Raw genomic sequence first — 19,479 nt, forward strand, 5'->3', positions numbered from 1 at the left:
CAAGCCAAGCTCCCCATAATTGAAGTACAGGAGTAGGGAATATAGGCTACTGATGGTTGGGGCACAATGTCCCAAGTTCTGACCAGAAGCAACCTTTTCAACATTTTCAAACCAAGCTTTGATTGAAATTGGCCTATCCTAGGAAAAGCGTTTTGTGAAAAATATCTTAACCAGCTCTCTTTCTCATTTAGTCTCACAGAGGCAGATTATTTTGTTCTGGTTCTCTTCCATACAGCTTCAGTAAGAACACCCCTGGTTTACTCAGGCAGTTCAAGAGTCACTAACACGCCTTCCACAGAGCTGCCTCAATTCAAGACACATTTGAGCATAAAGCATGTTCAAATGAAAGAGTGAGAAACAAGAGCCTGGCACTTGTTGGGTTTATAGACAAAAAGTAGGATTTCTTTTTGATAGCTGACAAAACTGTCAAGAAACATAGATTTAGGAGCTTGAACATCACTAAATAAGCAGCAGGAATAAAAACATACCATCCGTTCAGACTTGCCAAACATCAGCTTTATTTGTGATTCTAAGTTACAAATGTTTGATAGTTTGGGGCTGTGGAAGTGTCCAGACTGTAGTGAACCACTGACTCATGAAAACAAAGCATAAAACAAACAAAACAATTAAAAAATACAAACAAAACCCAAACATCAAATCCTCGTGCTTACAAGCAACTGGAGTCCCATTGCAACTCAGGTTGCAAGGTGTGAAACAGGAACTGTTTTCCATACAAGAAACCCTCAAAGTTACACTGCAATGTTTACTGCTGCATCAAACCCCTTGCCCTGCTCTCCTTCCATTCATAAGAGGTACAAAAAGTTTTATTCATCCACTCAAGGGTTTGCCCAAGAGTACTGAGAAGTCCTTCAGGTTCACCTCCTGTAATTACCCTTTTGAACAGTGACCAGACGTCCTGGCTCAGACACAACGTGTTGAGCAACACATTAGTTAGAGACTTGGAATAACTGTGGAGGAGATCATGTGCAAAACAGTCCCTATGTGCTTTTAGGTTCACTTACTCTAGAGCAAGGGCATGTCTGCTTCTGTGTCTAGGAAAAATACTACAAAGTCCACAGTATTCTAACCAAGAAACAGCACACTTGAGTTTTATAATTTTTCACATAACATCATCAAAAAGACACAAACAAAACATGGCCACTCACACACTTAGAGAGCTTGTGCCAGAAGGAGCTTTCAAAATGTTACATTTCAAAGTACTAAAATGATTGTTCACAGAAACAAAGCCAAGCAACAGAGGCACAGAGCACAGATGAGCCAGCACTGGAGCTGGGCAGGAACCCAGTATTTCATGATATTCCCACTCTGACTTTAGCCTCAAAAGACTTTTTGTCCTCAGTCCATGTCCCACTGCTGCCAGCCTCTCCACTGATTTCAGCAAAGGGTTGATTGGGCCTCGAGGCTCAAGTTTCAGACATGCTGGATGCAAGTTGACTTCAGCTGTCGTGATGAATGCTCAGCAACAAATCTGGAAGAGCAAGTCCTCTCCATGCAAAACAATTCTGGTCACATCATCAATTCACAGAAGTCACAAAAGCATAAAACTAACAAGAAAGACAGCCCTGAGAAGGATGGCAGCAGAGAACTTCAACAAATCAGCCAAGGAAACTAAGTCCAGGCTGCAGACTTGCAAAAGGTTTCAGAAATAAATATGCATCCAGTAAAGTTCTTCTCTATAAACAGAAACATTCAGTAAACTTTAAACTATAAACCTAAGAATTCTATAAACTGAAACATTAGGAATGAAGATGGGGGAATTTCAACATACCTTAAAAGCCAATGCTGTTCTGCATGATTGCAGTAAAACCTTTTCTTTCTTCCTAGTTTATAGATATAATAAGCCAGAACTTACACTTCTTCTCCAGCCGAAGATGGCTGTCTTCTATTGTTCTTGTTTCCATTAAAGCAGAAGTCACTTAGATACTCAAAATGTACTTCTGCAATATTTTGTTTGCTTATATCCACAACACATTGAATAGTGTGTAAGTTCTATCCTTAAAATGCTATTTTTAATACATGAGAAGTTACACGAAACCATGCAGGAGGCCATCTAGAATGTGGTAGGCACCATAAAAAGCATTTCTTTCCTGTTTAAGTATCTAAGTACCTCAAGGACTCAAAACTTCTGCTTGAAATTCAAAAATACTTTATAATAAAATCATATTTTTTTTCTACAAGATAAGCAAGAAACACTTTTTCTGTTTATCTACTGGGATAAACAAAGCTGTAATTGGTAATTCATATCTTCCTTAAGTGATTTTCCTCAGTAGGAATGGAGACACTCAATAAGTGAGCACTGAAAGGAAGAAAAAGAAACATCTGACATGCTGCAGGTCTTCATCTCACAGCAACAATTATGAAGACAGCCTTTATAGGTCTTCCTCTGTCAGTCTGAAAGAAGTTCCACGTTACAATTAAACCAAATCAGATGTAAGAGAAAGAAAGGTATGAAACACTGAAGTGTAAAGATGCTCATTACCCTGAAAGAAAAATGAAGCTATACACAGTAACTGCATAAACTACACGTTCTCATGTCACCAGCCAAAACAATCTTATTGATATATATTTTTAAATCTGACATTAGCTTGTAATAACATTTTCAAACAATAGTTCTTTCCTATTGATTTTCTGTGCAATCCATTACAGTGAATGCTACCACCTTTGAGTCAGCTTCAGGGTTTTAACCTTCCAAGAAGTCTGGGAACACAAATATGACAGTTTTTCTGAGCAGCATTGATTGTTGCATATTTTAAGTTATTCTGTAGAGGAACACCAAAAAAATAGCTTCTAGATGCATAATGCATAAGCTCATTTACAGGAAGCAAGGAACAAATCAAAAAGGGAGAAGTGACACCTAAGAAACTGATAGAAGCAACAGCAATTTTGTCAAGATAGATAACAACATGGAAAATTTAACCTTATGGAAAACTCTCTTTATTCAAAGCAGGCAATTTGACAAACAGCCTTTTAATTTGCAAAGTGTGCTTCCCAAAGATAATGAAGAGTACCCAAAATGAAAAGGAAGGGCATTGCACCTTGTCTCTGAGACCTCAGCACACTGAGATAACCTGTCAAAGTTCCAAAATGTTGACTTGCCTCCCATAAACACCCAGTGCACATGGAGCACAGCAATAGGCTTCCTGGCCAATACACGTATTCACAAACCTCATGATAAATTTTAAATAGAAGGTGTGCAAACAGATTACTACCACAGTTCTCCATGCTTCTGCAGTTCCTCAGACCTACACTCATGCTAGATTCTGATCAGCAGCCAGCCAAGTGTAAATGCCTCCTAGGGAAGGGTTTCCCCAGCCAAGATCAGAACTAATTTTATTTCACAGCTTTAACCTGAAAACCATACTATGTTACAACATAATAAACATCCAGCCAGGAGTCCATAAATATTTAACTAATCAGTATTGGTTTTGTTTCAGGTAGCTTGACAATTTACAGCTGTGTGCTTAATGAAGCACAGGTTCTCCAGGCAGCCACAAAGCTCAGCAAAACACAAGAGGGGTGTTTTCCCCATCCACTTTCTTAGAAAAGATTCCCAAATTCCTGTCACTGACCACTCTGTTCTAACCATGCACATACCAGTGGCATCAAAGGAAGAAGCCAGTCCCTCATGGACCCCCCTACTTGAGGCACAAGAAGTGACCAGCAAGGATGCTTTAACATACACATTCCTTACAAAGAGAATATCTGCAGAGTGCCCGGAGACATGCAGGTGCCAAAATGGCACCATCCAGCACAGAAGGTGCATTTGTACTACAAACCAATTCCTGCACAGAAGTGCAAGGGTCAGCTGGAAAGTGCCACTTGCTCCTTTTGCACATTGAGAAGGCAGAGGCCACACAGTACAGCACATTTAGCTAGCAGTTACCCCTTGGACTGCATACAGACCTACTCCTCCAACATCTTCCTCATCTCATCAGAAGTTTGCTGCCTACATACAGTGAAGAAATGATTATGTTTTTATACAGATTGAGTAATTTAGATTCTCACCTCCAAGGCCCATCCATGCCATTGCTTACCAGGCATAGAAAGCAGGAAGCATTATTCTATAGTACAAGGCAGCACTGGAATACTAGTAGATAAATCCAACAGAGAAAAAATAGCTGGATACATTTCTTATATTATAGTCAAAATTATTTGCAAGGAGAGCTCATATACTTGTTCTTCAGCTTAAAATAAAAGCCCTGCCTAGCAGTTAAGACTCAGAACTGAAGTGTGGATGTGCTCCCTGTCACCTCAAAGCAAGTGACTCTACCATTTTTCATCTGCCAGAGATTAGATATCTTTCACATCGCTCTAGCAAAGCCTTCAGGAAAGTCTCATCATGTACAGTGGTGTTAGCAGGCACATGAATACAAACACCCCATCATTCAACAGCCAGCAGCAGTTGTGCTTGCAAGGAGTTACACTTTCACCTCATTTAATAATCTGCCAAGCCTTCTGCAGAGACCTCAGCTCCCTGTTCTGCATCATTATTGGAGCACAAGCTTATGTAAAGCTGAGCAGACAGAGAACAAACAAAAGCAGACTGGTCATAATAGCAGCAGACTCTCAAAACCATAAAACCCAATTACCTAATTAGTTCTATTATTCAATCCAGTTCTTCTGCCACCTCAGCAATTGGTCTAGTTACAATCTTATCTTCACTGCTGCATTAACTGCTCCAAAACCTTGTCACTAGATGCCATATTGAAAAGTCTTCAATTGGTAAAGAGGTCACACTTCAAAATACGACATCCATTAAAACACCTGCAACAACATACATTGTTCTCTCTCAAATCCATTAATATTACTCAATTCTGAAAGCCAATTGAAAAAAAAAAAAAAAATAATGGGCCTTATGTTAAGGCAAAGGGAGGGGAAATTACTCATGTAAAAGTTCCATAACTGTTGCTGCAAAGCAGCCACATGAGGATGTAGCAATTAAAAGTACAAGATTTAAGTGCATGTAAGTAATTTGGTGGGTATCAAACTAATGGTAAAACAAAACATTGTGTATGGAAAATGATCCTTCAGCAAAAATTACTCTTCATTCTTGCAAAACTTGATCATTTGAAAATCTAGAAAACTTCAGATACAGATTTGCAAATTCTATTTGTCAAGTGAGTGCATCTTATTCCCTTCAGCAAGTTATCACGATTTTCTCCAAAACTCAAAAATCCTCCTCGAGGGATGTTAAGTTAAAAGTCCTCAACATAAAAATATCTCTCTTCACATTCTTTTCTCATATTTCTCAGCCCTGAATTTATAAAGTAGCTCCACAACACATTCGCTCAAACTCCCAATATAAATACACCGAATCTCACAGTCTGCAATGAGTGTTACATTAAACATGAGCAGGGACTGTGCGATCTGTGAGCCACCAGTGCCCTCATCCGGGAGAAGGCTGAATCTCACGTCCTACTGGGAAAGACTTGAATTTTCCACAGGATCGTCTGCAGTTGATTGTCGGTCATTAGCTTTGGTACTACAGATCTGAGAATACATACTGTCATTTATATTTTTCTTCAAGTTTAAGTGTCCTCTCTCAACAAAGGGATTCCTTTTAGATGGCCAAGCAAGACAAGGAGAAAAACCTGCTAGTACACCTGGACAAACAAACAAAAAAAAAATCACCAAACCAAGAAACCCACAGCATTTGCTTCCACACGAGTGGTAACAAGTGATTTCAGTGCCGAATCCATCTATACAGAAATGCAACAAGTGATTTCAGTGCCGAATCCATCTACACAGAAATGCAAACACCACTTATGCAATGCAAGAAAATCAAAAGCTGAAAACAACTGGGATTCCAATCAAATAGAAAGAGGTAATAGAACAAAAAACAGTGACAATGGGAATAGCTTAAATGTGCTCCACTGTTATTCATAAAGGCATAACTACTCAAGGGTGGATGAAAAATCAACCTAAAGGGGGCAGAAGGATGAAAACCACTATTGAACAGGTATGATTTTCAAAAAAGCGAAGGAAAGGGACTTGTGACAAGAAAAATTTGATAAACCATAATTTAAACCAAATCAGGGTGTCACAAACAGTAAGAAAACAGATCAGTTTAAAGGAGCAGAAGGAATCTCACAGCCTCAGCTCACTATGACACAGAAACAGAAAAAAAAAAAAAAAACCAACATTATTCTGCTCTCCTCTTAAGTAAATCACAGCCCTATCGAAATAATTTAGCATTTTAAACAATAATTTTGGCTGTTAACGCTTGATTTATAGCAAAAAGCCATTTGCAATGCCTCTATTCCACAAAACATACATTCATAAAAACAGCATTCTGTGCCACTTAAGTTAATTTTTAAATACTACCTACAGAAGCTGGAGTCATGATAATATTTTTAAAGAAAATACATAGTTAGCTGTTTAGTCTAAACCAATCCCTAGGAGTATCATTATATATTTGCCTATTTATTCCTTCAATGCACTACTCATTTGGCCCTTTTCACAAGAACAAAAGCTAAGTCATCCCTTCTCAGACTGGTAGCCAGTCCCTAAAACTGGCAGCAGATTCTGAGGCTCACAAGCTGAATTTCAACTGTTCAGTAATCAGTGCTGGTTTCTGCAGAAATTACTTGTCTCAGCTGTTTCAGATCTTGTAGTGAGAGGGTGACACAAGCAGAAGTCAGTGAGGTTGCTCAAAAGCATTTATTTATTTAACCAAGGAAGAATGTTTGCTATGTTTTCAACAAACAGCTGGCAGCTTTGGCCAGCTGCGAGCAGGTTGCAGGGCACTTAACTCTCACTATAGGATTACTGAGTACTTCCAGCACTGTTTGAACCTCCACAAAGTGGTACCAGAGACCACTGACCAAAAAACATGGAACTCTATATACCATAATTTAAGAACACTATGACAAAATGACAAAAATAAGTAGGGTCACATACAAGTTGGAGGGCAAGGTAAGAGTAGCACTCAAGGGATTGCAGCATCTCTTTCAATAACCAAATTTCACAGCACCTCTCTCACCCATGTATTAAAAACCAAAAAACAGACTTCCTTTGCCCTCCTCTGGGACCTGCTTTTCCAATGTGCAGCACCAGACAAGCAGCACAATAGGGCTCATGTTTACCTCAGAGACAACACTGTCACTCCAGCTACATTTGTCTGACATTTTACATTCGCACATTAGGAAATGATGACTATTTCTGGACTGCAAAATACTATCTGAAGGACAGACAGATTATATACTGTGCATTCTAAAGTGGCAGGTTGCTATGGTTTCCCCCTGCAAGAAGAAAATTCACCTCATTAGGTTATCTGAAGATCTCCACTAAAACAAAAAAAAAAGCCATCAGAGAAGTAGCTTGTCCTTTAATCACAGCTCTGCCTTCAGGAACACCAGTCCATTTTTGTTCTGAAACAGCTCTTGAAAAGAAGAATGTAGTTCTGCACATGAACTGAAATATCCTGCCTGATACTCCATATTCTGAGATGAGCTCTAACCACAGGGTTGGCACAACAACATGGATACTGACTGACTTGGAAACTGCTGTACTGTAAACCTATGGTTTAGAAAAAGATATTTAACTCTTGGTTGTTTAAACTACTACCTGAACTACTTAACTCATTTGGTAAATCACATTAGGAATTAGAAGACCCTCTTTTCTTGAAAGTTAGACACAGATAACAGGACAAAATATTTCTTCTTTAAATAGACAGAAACCCAGCCAAGGCAAATTTCTACAATGTCACCTTGCTTCTGGAGGTTGTGGCAGGAATAACATCTTCAGGTAACTTTTTTTTCCCCCCATCAATCTTTTCTGTGCATTTTTGCTTATCTTCAAGTCCTACATGATCCATCAAACAAAAATTATTTGCTCATGCCATTTTTCTGGCCAAGCAAAATGCCAAAGATCCCCAGTTTGCTTTTAGCAAACTGTTTTCAACCATTGAGAGCTCCTGAGCTCTCAACTAGTGTTTCAAGTTGCATTCATTTGGGATTTATCTTAAAAAAAAAAAAAAGCTTCCAAGAGCAACAGATTGACTGTCTATTTTTTTTTTTTCTTAACATAAAAAGACAAACCGCATATTTCCATCATGTCAAGTCTCAGCTAAGAGGGTTCACCAACGGTTATTCCAGAGCAGTCAGGAACAATGAGCTCATTATCAGCAAGCATAAAGCAAATGTGCAGCACCCACACAACCATTGGAAATATTCAGTCCATAAGCAAAACTTGTAATGACTCAAGTATTTCTAACAGTTCTCTCTGAAGGAAACTGATACTTTCCCCAGGCTGCTCCTCTCAGGGTGATTAACAAAATCACACACACTTTTGCAGGCTTATTAATCATCACAAGTGCCTGGTCTCAGCTTTCCCTGTCTGTTCAATAAATTACCCTCTGTTCCAAATGCAGCTGACACAACTCTTCCTAAAAAAGCAGTCCCAAATCTTCTCAAAGTGGGAGAAAATACCTGGCTGAAAATAATCAGCAGAAAAAATATAACCGTGAAGATTACAGGACTGCTACTAGATTTTAAGTTTACACTGTAGATCCATAACTTTGTAACCCATCTACACCCTCTTCTTCTAGGACAGAAACTACATACCAGTCACATTCAAAACGCTTGCTAATGATCTTAACAAAGGTTGGGTGCCGCAGTGTCCCAAAACGTCTGGTAGGCGCAGACCGCGGGCTAGCTCAGATATTTCACTGCAGCTGACGCATCTTAGGTTGGGGTCACAGGGCTGGGCAGGCAACCTCCTTCCTGCGGGGCCTTGGATTCCCGCACCAGCAAGTGGACCTGATGGCACTCTTGACAACAGCAGCAACAGAAGAAGAGCCAACTCCCTGAGTGGGTATAACTGAGGATTTACTAAAGGGGAGTCTGACAAAGAGCTCTGCACCCTACCAAGCCACTAAAGAGAGAAAAACCCAAATTTGACTCAAACACAAGCATTTAACTGGTAGAGGACCAAGGGGTGGCAACAACAGGTCAGCCAATTAGGATAGTAAGGGGTGTAACAGAGTGTCAACTTCTTAACTGGGAGCGAATCACAAGAGGTGGGTGGGGGGATTCCCGGGCCCCTGCCTATCACTCGACGCCCTCCCTGGAACTTTCCAGAACTCAGGGAAGGGCTCCAGAGTGATAGACAGGGTGCCCAAGAAGGGAGGGAGGGGATTGACAGGGACAGGTGAGGGAAGGGATGCTTGACAATTAATTAAGTATTATATAACACAACAGGTGGGGACTGGGGGGGGGTACATTGGAACAAACTATTACAACATCCAATATAATACGCATTAAACAGAACAAATAAAACATGCACCACCACAGCTGGGGGAAAGGACTGTGAAACAGCAAAGGATTTTCCTGAATGATGTCAATACAAATACTTTTGGGGTAAAAGATTGTTTTTCAAATTAATACATCACAAATACAGCTCAAAGAGATCACATAAGCATACAGTTCAGATACCAGATACAGACAGGAGACTAGTATATAAATTATATATTATTCCAGTGCAGTAATAAAGAAAAAAGAGCTAATGGAGTGCCATCATCCCTATCCAAAGCAGGGGTTTGGGCATTATCTTCGCAGTCAAGGTAGAGAAACCCCTGACAGTCTCCTCAACCTGGCAATTTCACACAGTATACAGTAACAAGTTTTCTAGTTTGAAAAAAGAGATAGCCTGTTATTACCATGTAATTATTCTTTATTAAGAAAATAAAGAGAGAAGAAAACATAAAGCAGATGTTTGACTAAGATCAGTGTAAGAATATCAACAGGTGATTACAGTGCCTAAATCCTTTCCAGGTTTTGGTATTTACGACATTGTCTGACAAAGCGTCCTTCTCTCAAATGATATATAGCAAGGAAATGCAGAGCTCACTGCCTTCTTTTTGGCCTGTAGGGTTTTTTCTGATTAAAATATGAACAATGCAATGTAAGGCAAAATTGACAAGAAACTTTTGAATTAATTTAATCTAAATTTCAAACAAATCATTCACTGTGTTGGGGCTAACTGAGGCCCCTTCTGGTCTCTGAGAGACTTCTTCTTCAGTAAAGTTTAGACATCTAAATTATGTGCATACGTCTCACCTGAGACTTCCCCCCCATACTCCTTGCCTGAGGATCCAGGAGCCCCAGTTAAGCTCGAGGCTATGGTCCAGGAAGGACTGTGGCTGCCCGTCTCCCTTGCTTGGCCAGGCTTGTTTATTGGATTTCCCAGATGTGCCTTGGACTTGCTGTGTCCCCTGGTTTGTCTGGTGACGACAGTGCTGCCCATGGCTGGCCCTGCTCCTGCTTTGGAGTGGTGGCATTGCTGCTGAGGTTCTGCTCTGCCTTTGCCAGGGTTGGCCTCAGCTTTTCTGTTACCTTCTATGAAAAGAGAGCTGTATATCTTCTGGCACCCCATTCTCAAGACAGGTAAAGAAATTAATCTGGCTTTTCACCCTTTGCTGTGTGTTTTATGACTACAGCATCAGAATTAACATAAAAATTCTTTAAATTATTTTTTTCTGGGATTTCAGTTAAAAAAAAAAAAAAAATACTGTAACAGCTGGAAAGGTTTCTCTCCCTGCTGCTTCTCATGTTTGTTCCCTTGTTGTAATAATTGTCTTTAGTTCATTAACTTAATTGTACAGAAGTGCACACAAGAAAGAAAGGCAAACAAAAGGCAAGAGGTGAAGCTTCCCAAGTAAATGCAAGATCCTGTAGGAGATTTACTTTCTCTGCTGTTACTCTTTTACTGATTCTCATTATATCAAATATGTGAGAGGAGAGAATAAAGATCTCTGAGATGGGTTTAAGTACAAGAGCTTGGGAATACAGGGGATGTGAAGGAGACAAGTATATAAGTCATTTGGACCTGCCTTAGGGAAGTATGTTCATATTAAGTTCAGTTTAGGCTCAGGAGAATTGTGGAATTCTCATTTCAAAGGCCCCATTTCAAAGCTTGCAGAAATCCAGGTTCTTGAATGTGTTTATGCATCTAACAGCCACTCTCCTTAACCCTGCAGGTGCTGACTGGCAGTGAGGAATAAATAGACACAGAGATTTTTCAAAGACATCTGACACAGGTTAAGTAGAAAAGAGGTGAAGATACCACTCCTGCAACTACTCCATTTCTACAGCAGGCTCACTACCCTTGCCCCTGCAGCACTCCCAGCACTTCCCAGCTTGGCACAGCCCCAGACACTGCGAGCAATGTGCCCTCAGCTACCTGACCAATCCACAAGAAAACTGTGTGTCCTTGTCTCAGGCATGACATCCACTGAAGAGGCAGAACAAACATCTACGAGAGAAGATGTAGCATCTTTACTATCCAGTCTTAATCATCTCTGCAACGGGAACAGCTGCAATGCATTTCAGAAGTTCCTGGTGCTCTCACTGTCTGCAGTCCCTCTCTTGAAGCATATTCTACCCACACACAGCAGCCTGCAGAGCAGATGGAGTATGTGCACTCGTTTCAACCACTCCAGCACGAGGTCTGGCAACTCAGAGCAAGGCGCTTCTCAAGCTGCTGCCCAAGTGGCTACAGTAGCCCCATGAAGGTGTTTTGGGCTTCTGTTTGCCAAGTGCCTAAGCCCAAAGAACATTTTAGAATCATAACTTATATGTTAGATTTAATCAACATGAACTGCTTTTCCATGCTGTTGCCTCAGTCCAGAATCCTTACCGCAAGAACAAAAAACAGCCCAGTGATTTTGCCTCCTGTCAGTGGCTTCAAACCACATCCATGGCCCACTGCTTTTTACAGCACTCCCTTAGTCTATTTTTAAAAGCAATTTGAGAAATAAAAGCTATTTAAAACAAGCAGCATGAAAAGAAGTATCATTTGCTTCACATGATTATTATGTGCATAGTAATGACAGGAAGAATATTGCAAATGTTTTTCAACTCTTCAAAAAAAAAAAAGAACACTTCCTTTGCAATATATAATTTTGAATTTTAATTTAGATAACTCAGACTATTTACTGGCAACATATATATCCATATTCATGACATCTGATTTACTACAATCTTTATTTCTGATGTGCTGCATCTGTGAATACTTGAAATACTTAAGTTTGCATTCATGGGCAATTATATGGGAATGTCATCCAATAGCAACAGATTGATTTACAGTTTTAGAGTTCGTAGCACATTTTGAAGACAATTCATTTTCTCTCAGATGGGCTGTGGCATGAGACCTGGGATTGATGCTTCCACTCTCAGTTTTTTAGCAAATTATTTTCCTTGTCTAATAGACACTCAAATCAAGGCCATTATGATGAAGGCCAAACCAGTGCCTTTTAGATGCACTCTCTCAACCAGTAGCCTGCAAAGGTCTGAGGAAGGAAGGGAAATGGACAGCAAGTAGAAACTTAGCTTTCATGCAAGTGTTTTAGAGAGGAAAGAGGCACGGGCACAGTATTTGTTCATTTCACCTTCACACCCAAGGACTCCCTCATGCTGACTTCCACTGAGCCTTCCAGAAATCCAAGCTCTTGCTATGAAAAATACATTTTTCTTAACAATCGCTGCATCTCTAACTATATTTTCTTCTTGTCTTGCCTGATGGAAGATTTGCTGAAGATTCTTCCAATATAACAAATTTTAATTAATTTCCAGAGGTAAGTGATGAGAAGAATTAAACAAACGCACAATAAATCTGCAGCATGTAGGATTTAATATGAGAAAGTAGTATGAATATCACTTTTAATGCATTTATTGAATAAATAAGGTGATAAAGCTCATGGATGCATGAAACAGTCCCTCTTTTAGGGTCCTTCAAAGGAAGGAGCACAACTGCAGAGGCTTCCCAGAGAGCTGCTCTCTCATCATCCCCTCCTGGGGTGACAACAGAGCCATGAATATTGGTATGGACACAGGGAGGATGCGCCAAGCGCTGTCAACAGCGAATTGCGATCACCAAATTCAAAGCAACTCACCGTTGCTTTGGTAAGTTCTCAGTAGTGATAAAACCAATTTAGAGCTATATATAGCTTCATGTATTAATGACATATTAACAATGCCTTGGTTCTGTAACACTAGAAGTGTTGTTGGAGGGTTTTTGGTTTTCCTGCAGTTTTGGTGACAATCTCACCTTCTGTGAATATACCAAAATATGAAGGAGGGGCTAGAGAGCATTAAAGATATGAACCTTTTAATGCCTTGTACCGGAGGGGTTTCAGCCGTGCTGGAGCTGAGACCATTAGAGCACCGCATCCCACAAGCCTTCAGCCCTTGGGGACAGCTCCGGCCTGGAAACCCAGCCAGGAGCCATCCAAGGGTTTAGAAGCCATTTATGCTTCAAAAGCCATTTGTACCAGGGCTGGATGCATGCTCGGGGAGCTCCCAGCGACCCAACGAGCACGACTATCCCAGCGGGCCGGGGCGGGGGGGGAGCGGTATGGCCGTGCCGGTTTGACCGGGAGGTGCGTGCCTCAGGCCCGGGGCAGAAGGAGACGAAGCCGGTCCCTCACGGCCCCTCAGAGATCCTCACGTGCCGCCGGCCCGGCCGAGGGCGACGGCAGCACGGGCGCGCGCCCGCCTCACGCGCAGGCGCGGCCGGGGGCGTGGCGCGGCCGGGGGCGTGGCGCGGCCAGGGGCGTGGCGGGGGCGTGGCGTGGCGCGGCCGGGGGCGTGGCGTGGCGCGGCCGGGGGCGGGGCGTGGCGCGGGCCGGGGGCGGGGCGTGGCGCGGCCGGGGGCGGGGCGTGGCGCGGCCGGGGGCGGGGCGTGGCGCGGCCGGGGGCGGGGCGTGGCGCGGCGGGGCCGCCAGAGGGCGCCACTGCGCGGGCGGGGCGGCGGCTCGCGGGCTCGGTGTGCGCGTCGGTGCCGCGGGCACGGGCTGAGCACGGAGCGCGCCCGGCCCCGAGCGCCCGGCCCCGCTCCGGACACTCCGGCCCCGCTCCGGACGCTCCCCTCCCGGGCACGGAGCGGCGCCACACAGACAAGGTAAGGGCGCGCGGCCGACTCCCATCCCGCCGGCTCCGCGTTTGGCTTCCCCGTGCCGTGTCCCGTCCGTCCCCTCCCGTCCCTTCCGTGGGGTCCTGTCTCTCCGTCCCCCGGCGGAGCGTGCAGGTCGCTCGTCCGCCGGCAGAGCCCCGCGGCAGCGAGGGGCAGGCCCGGGCATGTCCCGGGGGGCGGGGCCCCGCCTTTCCCCGCACGCTCCTGGGCTGCGGGGCCGGGGGCGCCTCGGGGCGCTCCGAGCGTGTGCCGGGGCTGCTGCGTCTCGGCCGTAGAGTTTGTGAGGGTTTTGGTGAGTTTGCCGCGATTTAGCTGTTTGATTGGCCGGCGTTGTTTCTCGTGGCAGATGATCGATACCCCGGCGAGCGGCGAGGCTCGGGACCTGCTGCTCCAGCTCCCCGCAATGCTGGAGCAGGAGCCGCGGGCTCAGCCCCGGGCCGCCGGCCTCCGGCTGCTCGAGGCTGCCCACGACAATGGCCTGCGAATGACCGCACGGCTGCGAGACTTCGAAGTGAAAGATCTCCTCAGCTTAACTCAGTTCTTCGGCTTCCACACGGAGACCTTCTCACTGGCTGTGAATTTCTTAGATAGATTCTTGTCAAAAATGAAGGTAAGGCTTTTTAAAGTACAAGCTCTCAGCCCAGTTCCTATTCGAAGATAGACTGTGTTGGGTTTAGATAAAGGTTAAGCTCCTTCCAGAGATTCTTGATTGTGTGGAGCTGAAAAACGTTGTTTTCCGTTCAGATTTTGGTATTGTTAAAAAAGGTGTTTTCTCTGGAGAAGAAAAAACTAAAGGATGCCCATGAGCTGGGAAACAGGACGCGTTAATGGTTTAGACCACGACAGGCATGTCGTGTTGCATAGATACAAGAACATGTTAAATTGTTTCTTATTTAACTGTCTTTTCAACCTATCAATAAGCCTTGTGTATATCAAGATGCTGTTGAACGCTTGAAATCTGGTCAAACATTAGTTAGCACTGCATTCTCCTGTGGAGATGTGACATGCTGACCTGGGTTGTTTTTAATTGTTTAACAAGACAGGATTACCACTGTACGATTTGGACAAGAATAAAAGCTTGTTTTCCTTGTGTGTTCAAACAAAAATGAGAAAGCTAGATGGAATGGATGGGAAAATTATGATTTCAAAGACTTCTGAATAAGCAGTAAAAATCAGGACTGCATTGTCTATGGAATAACATAAGACTGTATATATATATGTACATATATTTGTGTGTATATATACTTAAAATAGAGTTAGAACCCCTCATTTTTTACTATCACCCAGTATGTATGACACTTTAAATCCTAAAAGCTTCTTATTAGGCTATTTTAGAACCTTATTAACAAGCCTGTTCTACCTCAATCAAAATTGCTCTGCAGTCTTGCTTTTTAGATGAATGAGATGCAGTTTACAGTGCATAACTGTTTTCTTGTTTGGTTCGATAAAGATAAGAATGCACGATAAAAGACTTAGTTTTCAATCTCCAGAAATCAAAACAACCCCTTGCCCCCATAATTTTTTGATGAAATAGATGGGTGCCTACGGTTTAATACTTGCATGTTGTAATAGCTGATCAGAGGCCTTCTTCTTTGAAAATAACAATTCACTTTCCCTTAGGTACAGCCTAAACACTTGGGCTGTGTTGGACTCAGCTGCTTCTACTTGGCTGTGAAGGCATCAGAAGAAGAGAGAAATGTGCCCTTCGCCACTGACTTAATTCGATTAAGCCAGTATAGGTTCACTGTTTCTGATATGATGAGAATGGAGAAAATCATATTGGAGAAATTGTGTTGGAAAGTCAAAGCTATAACAGCCTTCCAATTTCTACAGCTCTATCATTCATTCATTCATGAGAATTTAAGCTGTGAAAGGTACAATAGCTAATCCTGATTTTGCTATAACTGCCCTTGACCAGAGAATGTAGAATACAGAAAAATAAGCAGGGAAATTGCTTGAGTAATTGGCCTTTCTGTACTTTGAAAATCCCACAGACTTTCCCCCTTACTGGTAATTGTCGTAAATGTGAGCAGCTGTGGTTTAATATTATTGTAATTTAAAATATTGTTTGCATAAATGGAGTATTGCTCTCTGAGCCGAAAACCAAACTTGCTTAGTAATGATGGTACAATAAATCTCTGCTTACGCTGCAGTGAAGTACTCCTTCATTGTTAAAATTTCAAAATCTGGTTTAAAAAAAGATTCTTTTTGTTAGTAAGCACTGAAATTCCTTGTCAAGCCTGCTTTGATAATGCAACTTTATCCCAGTGTAATACAAGATTTATTTTTGGTGTTGGGACTGCCAAAACTGAACACCTGTTTGAATGTAACCCCAGAAGTTTTGGGATAAATGAGGTCTTTGTTTAGATAATGAACATTCTTGCTGCTTCTCTGAGTTCCCAGAGCGATGCTGCCATGATCAAGCTTGCATTCCTCTAGATTCACTCATCTGTTTTTATTACAGGAGAAAATACCTTAATTTTGAGAGACTTGAGACCCAGCTCAAGGCCTGTCACTGCAGAATCATGTTTTCTAAAGCCAAGGTAAACATCTTGAAAGTTCAAAGAAAATTAAACAGCTGAAAGTTAACAAAGCAGTGTTTAAAAACATCTCTCTCTCCAGCCTTCTGTCTTGGCACTGTCTATTTTGGCACTAGAGATAGAAGAACAAAAACTGCTGGAGTTGACGGAGGCATTGGAATTTCTGCAGTTACATTCCAAGGTATGTGCAGATAAAATTTCAGGGGCAGGTCCCTGAAAGGAAGAAAAATGCATGGAAAGGTCTATACAGTGAGGAAGGGACAGGTGCATTGGCATATTGGTTTCTTTTGTGGCTTTCTTTTGATGTTTTGTTGGGTTTGTGTGTTGTGTTTTTTTTTGTTTGTTTGTTTTTGGTGGTTTTTTTGGTGGTTTTTTTTTGTTTGTTTGTTTGTTTGTTTTTTGGGGCTTTTTTTTGGGGGGGGGTGGTTTGTTTTTTTTTTTTTTTTTCATTTGGCCTGGGATATTTGGCTGCCTGTCTTGTCGAAAAAGCTGAAAGTACATATACAAAGTAAAGATTTAACTAGTTACTAACATAGGACATTCTGTCTTGTTATGTAGATAAGCAACAGAGAATTGACCTTCTGGAAGGAGCTGGTGTTAAAGTGCCTTACGGAATATTCCTCAAGCAAGTGTTCCAAACCAAATGTGCAGAAGTTAAAATGGATTGTGTCTGGACGTACGGCTCGGCAGCTGAAACACAGCTACTACAGAATTACACACCTTCCTACCATTCCAGAGACCACCTCATAATAGGTAAGTCCTTGTAAAATCAACTTCTGATAATGTAGAAGTAAAATTAGCTGTTAACTACCTCCAGGGTCCTTTTAGGTTACCTCCTGAATCATGTAACTTAAGTGGAGCTGGCCTGTTTTCATGTTCATGCTTAAGCCAGCGCTGTACCTAAAGAAGTAACAACCTAATTAATGTATGAACACTGGAGAAAGAACTGATGCGTGTTGTGGTAGCAGACATGTTCTACAGATATTGGGACTGCATTCAAATTAAAATGTGGAGTAAAGCTTGGAAAATGGGGAAAAAAAACCCTTGCCTTGCTCCTATCCCAAAAAGAAACCCAGCCTGTTAGGATGAGTTTCTTGTAATTGTTAACCCACTTACAAGTAAGACAGTTTTATACGGTTTTACTTGTATAACTGCTTAGTGAAGGCTAAAATCTGTAATTTAGTTATTCCTGTTACTGTTGTTAAACTCTGTAAAAATGGTGAACTTCTTCCTTACCTAGACTTTACTTCCAGAGGCTACACATTTTTCTATAACAGCCATCTTGCTGTTGTCTTGCTGTATTAAGATCTCATCCTTTGTTTCGCTCTTGTAGAAAGCACTTCAGTTGACTTGTATCTTTGTTTTTTTTTTAACAGGAGTACAATGAAATGAGACCATCCTGTGACCTTGTAAACACAAATATTTGAGCAACAGTGAACCGTGATCTTAATAAAGAAGAACTCAGCTCATGGAAGGAATATGTAACATTTCAAACTAAAGATCCTTCCAGCAAATACTAGTTCTTTTCAGGATGAATTCAACAGCACATGGTGTCAGTTTTCAGTCTTACTTGGTAGACTGTTTACTAGTCAGTGACATAACACAATCCCAATACAAGGAATTTTAACACCTTATAGTTTGTAGAGCAGCTTGTATAATCTAACCTTGGTTTACAGTAATTGCAGGTGCTGAATTAGGTATTAATTTCTAAAACCTAGTTCACTTTCTGAGAATTATGTGATAATAGGAAAATCTGATGTGCAGTAATGCAGTGCTGCAGTGTGTTCAGAAAAGAAAGACTAACCCCACTCAATATTGATGACAACAGCAAATGCCTGGCAGCTCACCTGGTGTGCTGTTTGAGCAGTACCTTGTGTCCACATGTTCCTGTCAGGATGGGCACTGGCCTCCTACCACAGGCACATTAACCATTAGCCTATGTGATACCCACTGAATGTGTTGAGTGGGTAGAGCAAGAGAAAAGAGAAACTTTACTGTGTTCCTTTAGGAAAGACAGTCACTAGCACAGCATCCATAACTGCAGTATTTTGTAAGAGCTGTAGTTTACCAATGCCACAAGTTATCTCATTCAGTGTGAAAACTTGGTGATAGCTATTGAAGACTAAGGGAAAGAACTGGGTCACCCGTGACCCTTTCATGTCCTAAATCTGACACTAGTTTTCCAGAGTTTTGCTGTACTAGAGGTAAATGCTGATGCTGAACAGGCACATGGGTACAGGTACAATAGGAGCAGGGCTAGTTCCCTATCTTGGCCTGTTGTAGGAGCAATCCAGTTGAGAAACGTTGAAGGTTGCTTCAACTCTCATCTCTTGAAGTTTTGTAAAACACAACTGTTTGTTCTGAAGACCAGGTCAGTATTTGAGGCATTCATGCTTCTAGTGCTAACAAGGAAGTGAATAATAAGAATGTGTTATTGTATGTTAGATGAAAAGAGGTTCTGGGAGAGTGTTGCCAATGTCCTCTTCAGTTCTGCATCACTGTGGGACAGAGACTGTTGGCAGCAGTTTGTTAAACCTGATTGTCATATGGACTGATGGAGCGGAGAAGGAGCGATCAGAGTGTGGGATGAGTTGTTAGCCAGCCAACCCTTCCCTGTCATGGTACCAGCTGAGGTGGAAACCATTTGTGTATCTCAAACTAGTTAAAGCTTTCACAGAAGACTGCCTACCAAAGCTCTCTACTGGACAAATAAGTCTTCTCATGAGCTCATGGGAGTGATTGCACTGCAAAATGTGTAAGTGGGTATCACACCTGTCAGTGCTGCCTGGGCAGAGTGATTCAAAGGTCTGGTCAGCCTGCTGGGAGGGGATGCAATGTGCAATTCTAATTGTCCTGTCTCAAGATATGTACCTTTAAATTAAACATTGAAATGTGCTTAGCTAAGTAGCTTTTTTCTTTCGTTAAGAAACATCTTCGTAGGAAGTCTATAAACGTGACTTACACCTGAAGAGTACCCTGATTCATTTACTGTGGTGTTTCTAAAAAG

The 19,479-nt window shown here is 42.0% G+C and overlaps 1 protein-coding gene and 1 long non-coding RNA gene across 4 annotated transcripts in view; one reads left to right on the forward strand and one right to left on the reverse strand.

Annotated features, from left to right (window-relative positions):
* The window catches only part of LOC120759279 (uncharacterized), a 71,982-nt gene extending 63,060 nt beyond the window's left edge, over positions 1–8,922 (reverse strand). For all 3 annotated transcript variants that reach the window (XR_005703145.2, XR_009208322.1, XR_009208321.1), the window contains exon 1: positions 8,586–8,922. This is a non-coding gene — a long non-coding RNA (uncharacterized LOC120759279). The remainder of the gene's footprint in view (positions 1–8,585) is intronic.
* A 4,881-nt stretch (positions 8,923–13,803) lies between these two features.
* On the forward strand, positions 13,804–19,371 carry CCNG1 (cyclin G1). Its single transcript, XM_040078327.1, has 7 exons — positions 13,804–13,920; positions 14,279–14,542; positions 15,553–15,806; positions 16,397–16,475; positions 16,555–16,653; positions 17,031–17,225; positions 17,849–19,371. The coding sequence occupies exons 2-6, from the start codon at positions 14,279–14,281 to the stop codon at positions 17,220–17,222; spliced, it is 888 nt and encodes a 295-aa protein (XP_039934261.1). The 5' UTR covers positions 13,804–13,920; the 3' UTR covers positions 17,223–17,225; positions 17,849–19,371.
* Positions 19,372–19,479: the final 108 nt, after the last annotated feature.

The sequence above is a fragment of the Hirundo rustica genome, chromosome 14 (genome assembly GCF_015227805.2).
Source record: "Hirundo rustica isolate bHirRus1 chromosome 14, bHirRus1.pri.v3, whole genome shotgun sequence".
NCBI lineage: Eukaryota > Metazoa > Chordata > Aves > Passeriformes > Hirundinidae > Hirundo > Hirundo rustica.